The sequence below is a fragment of the Psittacula echo genome (assembly GCF_963264785.1).
Source record: "Psittacula echo genome assembly, chromosome: 4".
In the NCBI taxonomy this organism is placed as follows: Eukaryota; Metazoa; Chordata; class Aves; order Psittaciformes; family Psittacidae; genus Psittacula; species Psittacula echo.
Genome location: NC_137738.1, coordinates 27,986,288 through 28,001,632, shown reverse-complemented (window position 1 = coordinate 28,001,632; position 15,345 = coordinate 27,986,288). Strand labels below are relative to the sequence as shown.

At 35.3% G+C, this 15,345-nt stretch overlaps 1 protein-coding gene across 1 annotated transcript in view; it reads left to right on the top strand.

Moving 5' to 3' along the window:
* RYR2 (ryanodine receptor 2) overlaps positions 1–15,345 on the top strand; it is a gene marked incomplete at both ends in the record, with an annotated part of 387,777 nt that overhangs the window by 179,788 nt on the left and 192,644 nt on the right. The window contains 6 exons of the mRNA XM_080615870.1: positions 1,277–1,433; positions 3,628–3,792; positions 5,283–5,404; positions 8,465–8,648; positions 9,414–9,549; positions 14,601–14,696. Coding sequence (XP_080471996.1) covers positions 1,277–1,433; positions 3,628–3,792; positions 5,283–5,404; positions 8,465–8,648; positions 9,414–9,549; positions 14,601–14,696 — 860 coding nt within the window. The remainder of the gene's footprint in view (positions 1–1,276; positions 1,434–3,627; positions 3,793–5,282; positions 5,405–8,464; positions 8,649–9,413; positions 9,550–14,600; positions 14,697–15,345) is intronic.

The following is a 15,345-nucleotide window of genomic DNA, read 5'->3' as shown; positions in this document are numbered from 1 at the left end:
TATTTGTATTGCATAGGTAAGTGCCTTAACCTGCTACATGTATGTGTCAGGGAAAACACAAATGACTTAAACCTGCGTAAGTTCTAACTTAAGGATTTTCAGACTAGTACATGAATATTTAAAAAGCTTGAATAAAGACTTTTTACATTTTTAAATGTTGTTCCTTGAATTACTTTAAATGCAAGTGAGAAGACGCAGTAATACAGAATTCTGATATGGGAGTAAGTTTATGATCAGGTTACATTCATAACCATGTGTTTGTGTATTTAATTGATATTATGTGAACATTTGTTGATAATTTGAAGCCATTTCAAGCCATGGTGAGCATAGAGAGTTATTAGCATTTGTGTATCAGAACATCAGAACCTTGGCAGTATAACTCCATTATGATGGGCATTTTGCAAAGACAGAATAAATACATGATTTCCTCTCAAAAAAGTAGTGCACACGTACATCTACAGTGTAAAATTTTGAATAAATAAGATGGAAGAAAGTTAATGTGAAATCCAGTAAAGTATCCCAGCTATGTCAGTTTTCCAATCTAAGGAATATTTAAGAAGCTTTCTGAATATTTGAGGAGCCTTTTTGAAATGCATCCTCCTTAGTAACCCCTACACAAGTTTATCTTCAGGAGTTAATTGGGAAGAGCAAACTTGCCAATTTAAGGCAAGAAGTTAGAAACCTGCAACCTGTATTTCAACTTGAAGAGTTCTTAGGGAACTTAGATACAAAATCTTTGCCTTTCTTCTTTCATTTCCTCCTATAGAATATGAACAATCTGGGCCATTCTTGGATTAATAGTTTTGAAAATTTATTTTAGGAGAATTTGTATTTATTGATTTATCTAGCTATTGAAGTAGTATGCAAAAAATAAGTGTGTTTAAAGTGTGCTGAATTCTGAAAGGAGAATGCTTTGGGAGAGTGAACAAACCCAGCTGCTGGTAGGTGAAATGTTAAAGAGGGAACTGGCAGATCTAGGCTCATTGTGTACAGCATGAGCCTCCTTTTCCATAGGTGGTCTATATCTTCTCTCAAGAGGAATTCAGTCTGAGCCAAGCAAGCCTATGCATAAGAAAAGGTTAAGATTATTTATTAGGAGAGTTTTATAGATGATAACCACAAAGTATCTATTTTGCTGATGATAATCTGACTTGTAGAATGTTATCCTTTTACCAACTAGTTAGCAATATCATGTACTTTAAAATATTTTTGCCAGTAGTTAACATCTATGTTTTGTTCTAAAAAAACCCCAACCGTTTCCTATGAACTTTCTTAGGTGGAGTGGAAGCCACATTAGATGGGGACAGGCATTCAGACTAAGACATATAACAACAGGAAAATATTTAAGTCTCCTGGATGACAAGAGTCTTCTTCTTACAGACAAAGAGAAAGCGGATGTAAAATCTACGGCATTCTGTTTTCGGTCTTCCAAGGTATGGAATCAGTGCAGCATTAATGTAACTAGTAGTAATTCCAATCTCTTCAGTGAGGAAGATTGCCATTTAAAATTATTTGCCTGTTTAGCTCACAATGAATGTGAGAAGATCAGCTTGTGTTCTTGTATGCATAGAATAAAAACTTTTTATAAAGAGCATATCCTTCTGGAGAAAATCTGTCCTGTTGCTCAGTAAACCTGTTTATTTCCAGTGCTTTTTTGCTTCTCATTACTGAGGCGGTTTACAGACTGTTTCAAAAAACAGGGGTTTTTTGTTCTAATGTAATGAATGAAGATTTTTGATCCTTGTTTAGAAAAAGTTGATAGTCTGAGAATGGGCCTAGGCTGCAAATAAAACTAAAGCTGTTCTTTGTAAACGTGCTGTAGCAAGAATTAGCAGATGGTTATGTAATGACAGGTCATGGGAAGTGTGTAGTGGGATGAAAAATTGCATCACGTAATGTCCGTTCCAATATGCAATTATTAAATGGTGGCCTGGTGATTTCTGATGCTTTTCAGATCCCGATTTTCACTGACCAACTATTTTATAGTAGATAATGAGATTGACTTATATGACTTTCTCAACTACCTGCTGTTTATTGACATGAATCCAGCACTCCATTCAAATCTTCCCTTTCATAAACAATTTTTGGTTCCTGTCCACTCCTCAAAAAGGCTCAATGTCTTGAAGCTCCCAAATGAATACTCTAATGCCTGCTTTCACCACACCACCACCCAGCTTTCAATTTCTTTCCTATATTTAAACCAATTTTTACTGTATATTTTCCTGGCTGTGATGTTTATTTTGCAAGAAATGGCTAAATTCAGAGTGATTGAATTCAGTCTGGCCTCTAAACCTACATGGTGAGTTGTCAGTGTACTTAAATGGGTGAGGAATGAGCTCTTGTTTGGCAAATTGTTAGCATTGCATTTTTTATCCTAATTCAATTTAACATTAATTCTAATTGGAAAGAAGATTTCAGTGTCAACAAAGTTTCAATTTCTGTAATAGTGGCATTTAAATAAGGTACAAAATAGTATTTTAAATTAGTAATCCCTCATGTTACTGATGGTGCTTTATGAGAATTTGTTAATTCATGTGTTCATATCTGAAGTAATTAGTTGTGTGGAGGAAGACCTGAAAAAAAAGGAAATCTTAAAGTGTAAAAACACGGTATGTTTGCACAGGTTTGCACTATCTTCTAGTTATGAAGATAATTAAAAAGACTGGAGCTTGAAATCAGGCTTCATGTGATGGCAGGACCCAACCCATTTTTTCCTTCAACATCATTTGTATGCAATGTCCAATTATAACTAGCTTTTGAATTTCCAGCTGTTACTACATTCAGATTATTTGTGCTAGCTTTTGAAAGAATTGAATACAATATTTAGAGAAAATATATGAATAAATTAATGAATTAATAATGAAATAGAAGCACTCAATAACTTTGTAATTGGCATCAGATATATTAGTAAATCAGTTATTGCCATGTATGAAGGTACAGGATTTTAATAAGAATTTTGGTACTTAAGGAATCAGGCATTTACAAGATAGTGAAATCAACATCTCTATGCAGAAACTGTTGAATCAATGAATATATTATATCTGGAAGCCTAATGTTATGAAAAGTAATAGTAAAAATTAAAAAGAATTTCACCTGAGAATTCTTTTAAGTGCTTCAAAATGTATTCATAATTGTAGGGTGAAAATCTAGTTACATGACATTTCCCTTTACTTAAGAAATGTTTTTAAAAAACCCCCTCAAATAAACTAGAGATTCTTTTCTGTTAATTTAAAAAAAAAACATTCTTTGTTATCTTTTACAGTAAAGCTGTCTCCCCAGATTGTTACGGCATATATACATGTATGGTGTAATCACTCTCCTTATACTTCTTGGCTGTAGTAAGATAGAACGTTTAGAATTTTTGTTCTCATTATTTGTAATATTACTTTGAGGACCTGAAGGAAGTGGCTTGTCTTCTGCTGCTGATAGGAGAAACAGAGAAGCTCCATCTTTTCCCTGAATGTTTAACTAAAAGTTATACTTCCCCCATTTTAAAATAATTTAGTTAAAGAAGGATCTCAATTATTCTGTTAGATCTTGTTGTAGACAATTGCTTAGTATTCAGTATTTTATACAAATATTAACATGATAGTTATTGTTCTGGTATACATTTTTTTTCTTCTTCAGGAAAAGTTGGACATAGGGACAAGAAAAGAGGTGGATGGAATGGGAGCACCTGAAATAAAATATGGGGATTCAATATGCTTCATACAACATGTAGATACAGGCTTATGGCTCACATACCAATCTGCTGATGCAAAGTCTGTAAGAATGGGTTTTGTGCAGCGGAAGGTAAGGTTATAAATAGGAATGATTTTCATTCAGTCACAGGCTGATAGGGCAAGGAGAGAAATGAAGAAACTTACCAGAGACAGCTAATTTTTTTTGTGGTGTTTTTTTTTTTTTTTTTTTTAGTCACATATTGAAAAGTTATGTGATGTACTGAATTTTTAAACTGAAAGCCAAACGAAGTGCATGTGTTAGCCTGTAGACATTAATCCACAAACTGATAAATCTGGATATACTTGATGCTAGACTAAAGTATTAGTTATAGCCTGTAGAATATGCTAAAAAATTCTTTCTTCAAAGTGCTATAGTTTGGATTGAGGAAGCTTTTAGTTCAGTCTTTTCTTTCCTTGTGGTGAGCGTATGACCCTTTGGGCTGGAATGGTCAAGACTTGAGCCCTGAGGGATTATTAAGGGATAACCATGGCCAAGCAGAATGCTAGTTCAGCATAATAAAGTAGGAAGAAGATTCCTTTACAACTTAACACATATTCCAGAAGCTATATTTGTGTTAGTGTTTATTGTAAGTATATAACTTTGCAGGAAATGTTTTCTCAGCAAGAAAAACATGTTTTAGCCTTCTTTAAAAAAGACAAAATGTGATGCTTATCCACACTGTAGTATTTTCTAGGACTGTTTTCCATGCCAGAATTTCAAATCTACAGCATGCCTTATAATTGTATGTAAATATATTCATATATAAAATCTGTCTGTCATATATGTATATATGTACACTCACATATTCCATAAAAATATTTTCTATAAAAATATGTGTCTAGAAAACTGTTTATATACATGTAAAATTTAAGTTATAATACTAATATAATTATAATTGTAATACTTATATCTAAAATTATTCAAAATTAGATAAGTTGCTGAATAATTTAGTAATGTAAATAGTTTCTGTGTTGTATATATGACAAAGAAAAGGTTTGATCTAAAATAGTTTAAAATATTTATACAGATTGGATTGAATACCTTTACAGCCATGATGACTAAACTTGAAAAGCTGAAAGTTATTGGTAGTGACTCAAGGCACAGTCAGAAGAGAAGGCTACTAACATCCTTGCAAATCAGGACAAGTAAAGAATACCTGTTTTGACCTGTATTTTAGGGATCGGCTACAGTGCAAGAGAACTATTTTTGGGGTTGACAAAAAACAACAAACAAGATCTCATAGACTTTTTTCCTTTTTTTCTTTTTTTTTTTTTTTTTTTTCCATAATGAAGTATATTGTTTATAGAAGCTGTGGCTTTGAGATTATTATGGCATTGAACCTGCTGGCTAAGTAAAAGTGTGTCATTGGACATGAGGAAGTAAAACATGGGGTTATTTGTATTTAATGAAGTTCTTTTATGTTTTTTTTTTTTTTTTTTTTTTTTTTGTGACTTCATAATTCCCTAGCCTGTCTTACTAGGTTTTTTTGAGTTTTTATACCTCTTATTTGTGGATAATGTTTCATTTTGCAGTGGCTGCTTCTTATTTTTGTATTGCAGGCAATAATGCATCATGAAGGTCACATGGACGATGGTTTAACATTGTCCAGATCTCAGAATGAAGAGTCCCGTACAGCACGTGTCATACGTAGTACAGTCTTCCTTTTCAACAGGTTTATAAGGTGGGCTTGTAAATTGATCTTTTCATCCTTTTTTTTTATTCTTATGTTATTCAAAGTGGAAGTTAACACAACAGTGAACAATTTAGCCCTCAGAACAAACATATGAATCTTTCTCAAACCAGATTTATGCAAGTTCTTTATGTATTATCAGCAGAGATGTCCTTGAGAGGTATTGGTCAGTGTCTTTTCTCTATCTTCTAATATTACTTTATTAGTCAATCTTGATTTGAGTGCATAAGCATACTCAAAATTCAAATAAACTGTAGAAGAGATTTTTTTTTTCATCCTAAAATTTGCTATAAATCATGCGGTGCATCATTTAGCTCTTCTAAGTGTGGGTTTTAAAACAGCTCTTCTGTGAAAAACCTGAAAGAACGAGATAACTGTATAACTATAAAGACACAAATATACTGAGGAAGTTCAGAGTCTCAAGTGAAAGTTCTTAAAAATAACAAATTACACCTTTCTACCCACCCATTACACTTTCTTCATTTGTTTCCTTATAATGATATTTGTTTTTTTAATATTTTACTATGTATAAAATGCTTTCTTTTATAGTATTTTAGCCATTTAAAATTCTGCCAGATTTATGCAGTTTGCATCTATCTTCCTACTCCAAATGTCCTCCTAAATAATACTGCTGAAATGCTAATTCTCAAATGTTTGTGATTTTAGTAATTGATGAAAAGCCCCATGAAAAAGATGATATGCAATAAGACTATATGGAATGATAAGAATTTCATAGAAACTCATTTGTTGTAAGAGAAGACAATGTGGGAGATGGTGACCTGAGGCAATCATGTCCTAAATCAGTGCACAGCAAAGACATAGCCAATTGACAAAAAATATCAATTTTTTTTGGAAAAAAACCCCAACCAACCATATGAAATAAACAACAAAACAAAACAAATGCCAACCTTTACTTCAGGTACTTAAATAAAAACAGATTAAAATTTAAGTCGGGAGAATTGCCTACTGTGTCTTTTAAAAGAAATGCAAGCCCTGGGTCACTTTGTAAATAATACATTTTCTTAGAAGCTTCTAAGAATGCCATAAAAGATAAGGACAGAGAAAAGCAATTTAATGGTTAGGTTTCACAAATCAATGTACTGCTTAATTACAGTGGAGATTTTTATGGAGTGCACAGGGAGTCCAAGGTAGTGTTTAACAATTTAGTTTTGGCAGGATGTTACATCAGGAAGAAAGAGCTGAATTGGAGAGGATCAAAATTATTCTGATTGGTGTGTGCCCCAATTCTTTCCCACGAAGTCAATAGAAAAATTGCACTTAACACTAAAAATTGTGTTTTAAAGAAAACTTTTGTAGCTATCTTATTGAAATATTGTGTTACTTATTCTAAGAGACTCTTATTCTTCAGCAGCAAATATTCCTAGTGAATTAATAATGTTTCCTAAATTTAGAAGTTTTCCAACACTAGTTCACTGCTTGAGATGAGCATTCAGTGACATGCCAGTTAAAAAAAGAACAAAGAAAACCAAACCACCAAACCCAAAAACCTAACAGTAAAAACCTCAACAAAACAAATAAAAAAACCACCCCAACAACAAAACCCAAGCAACAATTACGAAACCCACACCAAAAAAACCCTTAAGCCCACTAAACAGCCCTCGCCTTCAAATACTTATCAGTGTCAAAAAAGCAGAGTATAAAATGGGATCTTCTGCTGCATATCATGGCCAAGAGGGGAATCCTGTGAGCAAGCAGGGTGCTGTGCAGCTTAGGAGGTGAGGATGGTTGTGGGTGAGGCTGCGGAGGGCCTCTGGTGGCCATGTGGACATGACAGGCTCCGTTTCCAGCTGGAGCTCGGTGGTCCTTATGTAAGCATAAATGGAGCCACTGATGAAAACAAAAAAGCCCTCTTTACTACCTGGGTTTTACTCAAAAATTTTCTAGTAAACACCTTTATACAATGGCAGAATTGAGAATGAGTCAAAAGAGAAATTGTGTCAAATAAGCTGTCTCCTCGTGCTCCCCCTGTGTGCCAGCAGGGTGGGCCATTCCCTTCAGGACTGCTCCTCTCCCAGCACTTCCAGGACCCGTCTGGCTCCTGCACAGTTTCAGGATCCTCTGGATCTTTCCCTCTTCCCTGAGGATGGGTGCGATGTTCACAGGCCTTCAGCACCCCTGGTTTCTCTGCCCCTCATGGCCCCTCCTGCTCTTTCCAGAAGGTTCTGGCATCCCTCCTGCAGCACCCTGCTCAGCTCTTGCCCACCAGCGCCTTCCTGAGGGGAGCCAGAGAGGTGCGAGGGAAAGCCCTTGCCTTCTACATGGTGCCTGGTACTAGTGAGGCCTCAGTCTTGGCTATAGCAGCCCCATTTTAAGAAAGCTGAGGTTTAAATGGAGGAGAAGGGTGTATCACAGCAGAAGGGAAAGCACAGTGCTGAGGAAAAGTTGGATTATGGGATTTGGGGATTCAGCTAAGCAAAGGGCAGCTGCAACATGGATGAGAACAGTCTGCCCCCCTAATTCTAGGAGATAGTATTCATACACTACAGCAAGACTAAGATTGAACTGAAAGCTTTTTTTGAAACAAAAGCCTTTTTTTTGAAACAAAAAGGCTAATGAAGTGCTGGGATGAATTGTGTGGAAGAGTTGAATCTTCCAGCACTGAAGATGGTTTGAGAAACAGGCTAGAGACATGCCTGAGAGCCCCTATGGACTAGCTGGGCCCTCTGGCACCATAGGACTTGTTCTTTGCCTTGTGTCCGTTCCAGTCTCTTGACGCTCTGAATAGGTTTACAGTAGCTCCTCTTCGTCTTTTGGTGTGCCTCTGATACTGGTAAATGCTTAGGTAGAATATTAAAATGTATGTCTTGGATTTCAGAAAAAATTAAGAGAAATGTCATTTTTGACAGCTCCTAGTTTATGTTTGGGAAGAGAGAGATGGATCATTAAGTGGAGAATGGGGAAGATTTAAATCACAGCTGTCAGAAAATTCGTTGAGCTTTGGCATCTAAACAAACTGCTTTTAAACCAATAAAATAGTTTACATTATAAAATAAATTTCCAGCAATCAGGAGACTTTGTGTCTTCTTGTAGGGGCCTTGACTCTATCAGCAAGAAAGTGAAGTCTTCCACTGTCGATTTGCCCATTGAGTCAGTCAGTCTGAGCCTGCAGGACTTGATTGGCTACTTTCATCCCCCTGATGAACATTTGGAGCATGAAAACAAACAAAACAGGCTCCGAGCACTGAAGAATCGCCAGAACCTCTTCCAGGAAGAGGTACTTATCTCTCTGTTTTACTTCTGATTTTCCACCATGTTGTCTGCAAGTATTTTTTGCAGTGTCTGTAGCATTGATGTGTAATCTGGAGTATGTTTGCTTTTCTTCTTTTTGTTGTTGTTGTTGTTGTGTTTTGTTTTGTTTGTTTTTCTTTTAAAAGTCAAAACTATTTGCCACATTTATAATCTCTTTAGTCTGTTGGTTTTCCTGTATGTTTGAAAAAATGCATTTAAGGCCTTAGTTCCGTTTCCTTTTTAAATAAATAAATATAAGAATTTATATGACCTTTTGCCCTGATTTCTAACTATAATAGTTACATACTTATGTGTTAATTAGTTTCTTCTGTTGTAGTTTAATCTCTTGATGCAGAAGGATGTTTTGGTTTAATGAGCATGGTTCAAATATTTTGTTTAATGTTAGCTGTTATGGTAGTGATAGTTGCCTATAATTAGATGCCTAAATGCCTTGCAGAATGGAAACTTGCCCACAATTATGCCTGGAATATGTTTGTTTGTTTGTTTGGGTTTTTTTATGTTTTATTTTAACTATCCTAAATGGTGAATTTTTATTATCATAAGTTAGCAAAACTTTTCCATAGGGATTGCTTGTTTGACTCCAGTTGTCTGACCCCATGTATATATTCTTGTGTTATGCATATCCTGCCTTTCATGTTTTGTTTTCTTAGATTTCTGAAAATCTTACGTATTTACACCTAAACAATACTTTTTTTTTTTTCTCTGACAATCTGAGCCTTTCCATTTTTAGGGTATGATCAACCTTGTTCTTGAATGTATTGATCGCTTGAATGTATACAGCAGTGCAGCTCATTTTGCAGACGTAGCTGGGAAGGAAGCTGGAGAAGCATGGAAATCAATTCTGAATTCTTTGTATGAATTACTAGGTAAGACATATGGGCTATTTGGATTGTTTTAACTCAGTATAAAACTCAGATGAAATATATACCCGTTTTAGTACAGGAGAATTTCTGCTGTGAAGAAATTTAAGATACAAAATAAACAAGTTTTTTGCATTTCCAGGTACTCACATGTGCTTAAGAATAAAACACACTGAAAACACTCTTAAATTGTGATTTTTTTCCTAGTAATATATATTATGATAAATAACGTTTCTGACTTCAATTAAATGATTGATTGCTTTTTCATTTCATCATATTGCTAATGTATCATGTATACTGCCCAAAACTGTGTGAACAAAATATATGTGAATATATCATTCCTGTGTGAAGGAGCCACAACATTGTGGACAGTTTTGTAGAAGGCCGTGACTTTCCACACATCTGGGTGCAGAACTGCACCATAAATCTACAGCTTCTATACCCAAAGACCCCTTTTAGTCAGTAATGACCATTGACTCCAGCATTATCCTAGGTTACACTGTGCCATGGAAAGGTACACTCTCTTAGATGCAGTACATCATGAAGAACTTGTCTACACGCAGTCACTGGAAATTGCATAATACCTTCTGTAGCTGTCTAAGTGTTGGTTGGTGTCTTGGTCAAATTTCTGATTAGGTAGTAGCATTTAGTTGCCTCATTTTCTTGCTCACCAATTTGAATTGTATGTTTTATGTTCTACTGTGGCTCATCATATGGGGTTATTAATCCACTGCTATAGCTGAGTTCTTTGTCTACAAAAGGAAATTTTACTGCCTAAGAGATCATTTTGTCACTTCCTTGCTCCTCTATCATCAGGTTCCTCTGTCACATACGTATGCCCAAATAATAACCTTAAAATTGACCTGAAGTGACTGGGAACAGTAATGTGTCTCTGTCATTAAGCAGTCCTTTGTGCAGGCTGCTTACGTGTGCCTGTGCTGCTCTCTTTCTGTAGCATGAATGTGTGGGCCTGCTTGCCTTTAAACTTGCATGTGTTTTGGTAAAAGCTTGAGTTTGGACAAAGTCCTGATGCAGGATTATTTTCTTACTCTGCAGTGTGTATTACTTATACTAAATCTCACTCCTGAAAAACTTAGTATTGAAAAGATATACAAGTAATGTTATGATATGTGACAATTCCACTAAAAGGTCCACAACTGAATACTGAGTTTGTAAAATGAAGTGAGTCAAGTGGTTAGGAAGTGCCCAGATTAATGTAGTGTGTGTATTATTATTCCTCTCTTCTGTGGGTGTGCATTGTGAAACAAGATCACATAGCAGTTTTTCTATAGGACCCATTCCTTATTTATTGCTTTCTTATTATTGGTATTTAAAACAATTAGTTTTCTTTTTGCTACTCAGTGTATGCTGTTGAGCCTTATTTATTTTGACCCTTTTAATTCATGGTGGGAAAACAAAGCTATTATATTGGGGTTATTTTGTGCCATTTATAATTAGTAATCTGAATAATTAGAACTATTAGTAAGTGTTTTGTTGGAAACTTCTGTAAGAAGCCAAATAGTAGGTATTATTTCCCATTCCCTCAGAGGAACAGCTACAGAAAACTTCAGGTAAAAAGACTCTGTCAATGCTGGTTCCCAAAATAAAAGCTGTGAGATCTGACCTTTTTTTAGTTCCTTTGGCTTTTTTTTCAGAAATTCAGCAGTATTTTATGTCTGAAAACTTGCCTTCTCCAAATTCAAAGGCACAGAAAATTAAATTTTAATGGCATTCCTCACTTCACATAAACTGTCCTTACTACCCAAAGTGAGGGAACTGAGCAGGAGCTCTGTATATAGTACTGTTACAATGTTTTTTAACAGTCATCATAGGTTTGTCATCTTGTGCTCCTGAAGAATAATCTTGGGGGGTTGGGGGGAGGTGGAAGGAATAGCCAGTGTATGGTTAGCCCTTCACAAACCAATGGGATGTTTGATGATTGAGAAATTTTATGACTTGGCAACATGAATAACATTATAGGTTCTTGAGGGGAATGTCCAGATCCTTTTCCCCTCTTAATTTTTTTTTTTTTTTTAATTTTCCATCCCTCTTCTACCTCTCTTCCCCTCCTTTCCTCCCCCTCATGTCTACATGGTATGGACCTTTCTCTTGTTTGTTTGCATGTTACACCTCCATTCTTCAGTTCTCTGCCAATGTCTGTCTTCCTTCAGAACTCTGTGGTCTTTTAAAGAAAATGGAGAAAATCTTTCTTGCTGTTTCCACTATATTTCAACAAAACAACCCTGTATAGCTTTGACTATCTTCATTCTGGCAAGCAACCAGATTGTTCAGTCTGGGTTTCCTGAAGGTAGCTCAACCATTGGCAGGCAGAAAAGGTTGCAGATTTTATCTCTAACAGTTAAAATTTGTAAAAGATGCATGAAATGAAACTAAGCTTTCACACTGAAAATGATACTAACTCTTTGTGTGAGCTTTTTGTCACAATAGTACTACTGTTATGTTTTGCCTCCCTCTGCTTCTCTCTATACTCTAATACTGTATGAATGCTTGAAAATATGACATTCCGTAATGTGGTTTTGGAGGATGTCTGCTTGTCCAATCCTGAGATAGATGATAGAGAAGGAACATTGGTAAAAGTTTTACGTCTTAATCTATCTTTCAGATCATATATGCCCATTAAATAAATTATATTTTTTTCTTTTTTTTTTTTTTCTTTTTAGGGTGATTGTCTCATGTATACTAGTGGTAGCTATTTGATTTGTTAAGTATCAATTAAAGAAGTTGAGGCAGGTATTACAAATATTTAAAAGTATCCAGACTAGGTCCAGGGAGTTAAAGTCTCAATGTAGACAAGAGATAAAACAAATGAAGCTGTTACAAAAACTGCACTACATCTATGAATAATCCGACCACAGACTTTTATACTCCATCATCTACATTCTAAAAGGTCATCAGTTCACTTCATTTAGCTCAGGATGGGGGAAGTGGTGGCTTGATTGCTGAATCATTTCTTCAAGTCTGAAATTTCCAGTTGGCAAGTCTAGAAAATTCCTTCTGAAGGAATCTACTTGTCCTGCACCAACTACTGTTTCCATGGATTTCTAGTGAGGAGAACAGTTCACACGCTTTTATTGTCTTCCCAGTCTCTATGCCCCTCCTGCCCTCTTATGTTGCTTCCCAAACTGTATTATCTTTTGCCAGGTAATGCTTAAGAAGTCTGGCTTTGATCTGGCTATAATGAATTTGAATGTTGCTCTGTTCTAAATAATGCTGGAGCTGTACTGTGGTTACTTGGATGACAAATGCATATTGCTTGCTGAGTGTTGTTTCAGCAAACAGTACTTTGTTTTTGAGTCTGCACATAAATGAAAGTAAACTGATGCCAAAATTCGTGGCTTTTGTGATGTCATTGACATTGTGATATATTTCACTGTGACAAGAATGGAGGCATTTACTTCAAGTTGAGACTGGATAGTATCACGTAGTTCAGAGTAGTGAGCAATAAACAAAGCAACTGTTGGATATTGTATTTAATTTTCAATATTCAGTGGCTGGTGTGCCTCATTTAATGTAGAGCTTTAGCCATTTAATGCTAACCTTTCATGAACATCTGAACTGCATTTATGAAACCATCTGTGCCTTATTATTGTAAATGAAGTTACATTTACTGGTGTCATGTTAAGCAGTGAAATGTTACTGCCTTCATTTTATGTTCGTACCTGAAGCACAGTGAAGTTATGTGGCTTGCCTATAATCAATAAAAAAGTCACTTGTAGAAACAGGTGTTCCTTAGTTCTAATCTGTGTCTTTTAGCTAGATGCTCCTCCTCTTACAATTCCCAAGTATTTTCAAATGACTATTGTAATGATTAATTAACTGTGTAAGATTTCAGGGTGTTGGTATTTTTAATCATATAAGACAGCAAGAGAAAGGGGTTTTCTGTTTGTTTTGCTTGTTAGGGGTTGTTTTTTGTTTGAGTTTTGTGTGTGTGTGTTTTGTTCTTTGTGTGGGTTGTTTTTTTTTTTTTTTTTTTTTTTTTGCTATGAAGCAATTGGATTGTGATCTATTTCCTTATGGTACAGAACTGTCAGTGGACAGTGCAATGACTTCATTCTAATTAACTCCAAGATTGCTTTTCCTCTTTGCAGATACAGTTTCAAGTCTTCTTTATGTCACAATCTGTGAGTTTAACTTTTTACAAATGAAACAGCTTAAAACCACTGTTGCAATATAATATAGTGAATTTCTGCAGCAACAATGCATAGATTTTAAGGGGACATTGCTTTTAGCAGGACCAAGTCTTCTACTGCTGAAAATAACCATTGAAATTTCAGGTTGAAATAATTTGTTGGGAGAATTAGAGAACAATCTTGAGAAAAGCAATTTTTACTGTTTCACACAAACCCCAGAAAAGTTAGTGCCTCTTTTTTTAGTAGAACAGATACTTCTCTGAGAGCTCATGTGCATGCACATACGTGCAAAGGTACGTATTCCAGGACAGGGCAGGCTTCTGGGTGCCTAGTGTCAAGTGAGATTTCTAGTGAGCAATACACATCAGTGCGTGCACTCATTCTACTTCAATCTTCAGCTCAAAGCATGAGGATGAAATAGTTTCAAACCAGACAAACAGTTCCTGGACATTGATCTTGTTTTAGTTCCTATTATTCTTGAAAATGTATTGTATCAATAGAAAATAATTTACATTCATCATCTATGTTTATTGGCTTCCTTTCTGCTCTTCCAATGTTTCCTGTCATTAGAAGACAATTTCTGTTTTACAGAAATGTATTTCTACAGTAGCAGTTGACTTTTATGGTGACAGTACTGGCTACTTCATGTAGAGCATTTTGCAGGGATTACTGAGATGATTCTAAGGCTAAAATAATTCAAATTCCTTAAGGGTCAGTTGAATGCCAAGGGTATTATGCTTCAATCTAACTATCACTTGTGTCATTTAAATTTAAAACAAGAGCATCAATAATTGAAGATTTAGAATCTGTCTTGCCGGATCTTTCCTGGCGAGACAAGACAGGGATTCTTTTAATTTAAATGGATTTATAATTGTGGTGATTTATTTTTCTCTCTTTTTCCAATAGCGGCGCTGATTCGAGGGAATCGGAAAAACTGTGCTCAGTTTTCTGGATCTCTTGATTGGTTGATCAGCAGATTAGAAAGACTGGAAGCCTCTTCTGGTATGCTTTTTAATATTTTTCTTATTTGACCAGTTTTTCATTCTTTAAAATCGGTGAAGCAGTTGGATTATGATCTTTTGTGAATACTTGCTCAGTTTAAGTATCTTCCTTAGTAAAGTAAGATTTATATTTGTAATGCTTTTACATAATTATTTCAGTTGTAGTTCTACCTTATGTTCTGACAGGTTTTCCTTTTCCTTGACCAATTGATTGTAATGTTATCTTTTAATTCAGTAAATCAGACTGTTTGGTTAAACAGCTGTTGCACAGTTTCAGTTGTATTAAGTTGCTTTCTTTCTAATTCTAGTGCCTTCCCTTCCCTTCTCTTTGGAAGTCTGCATGTTCTTCAGAAATTGGGTCAAACTGAATTATAGTAGTAACTGTATGGAATTGATGTAATTCGTCTGTTCTTGAAGGGCTATAGTGGTAATGTAGTGAAGTTAATGTATGCTTCTTGGGTATGTGTGATAGATGGGTCTTCAGAAAAGACTTGTATGTTTTCATGTAATAATGTTACGTAGACATTCCCTGTTTAATCACCTCTCTCATTCCTGAGGTGTGTTGGAAGTTAACAACAAGGAGCATGTCTGAAATATGTTTTTGATTTGAGAATCTGGGAATTGTCTCAGTTTAGACAAACATAAATTCT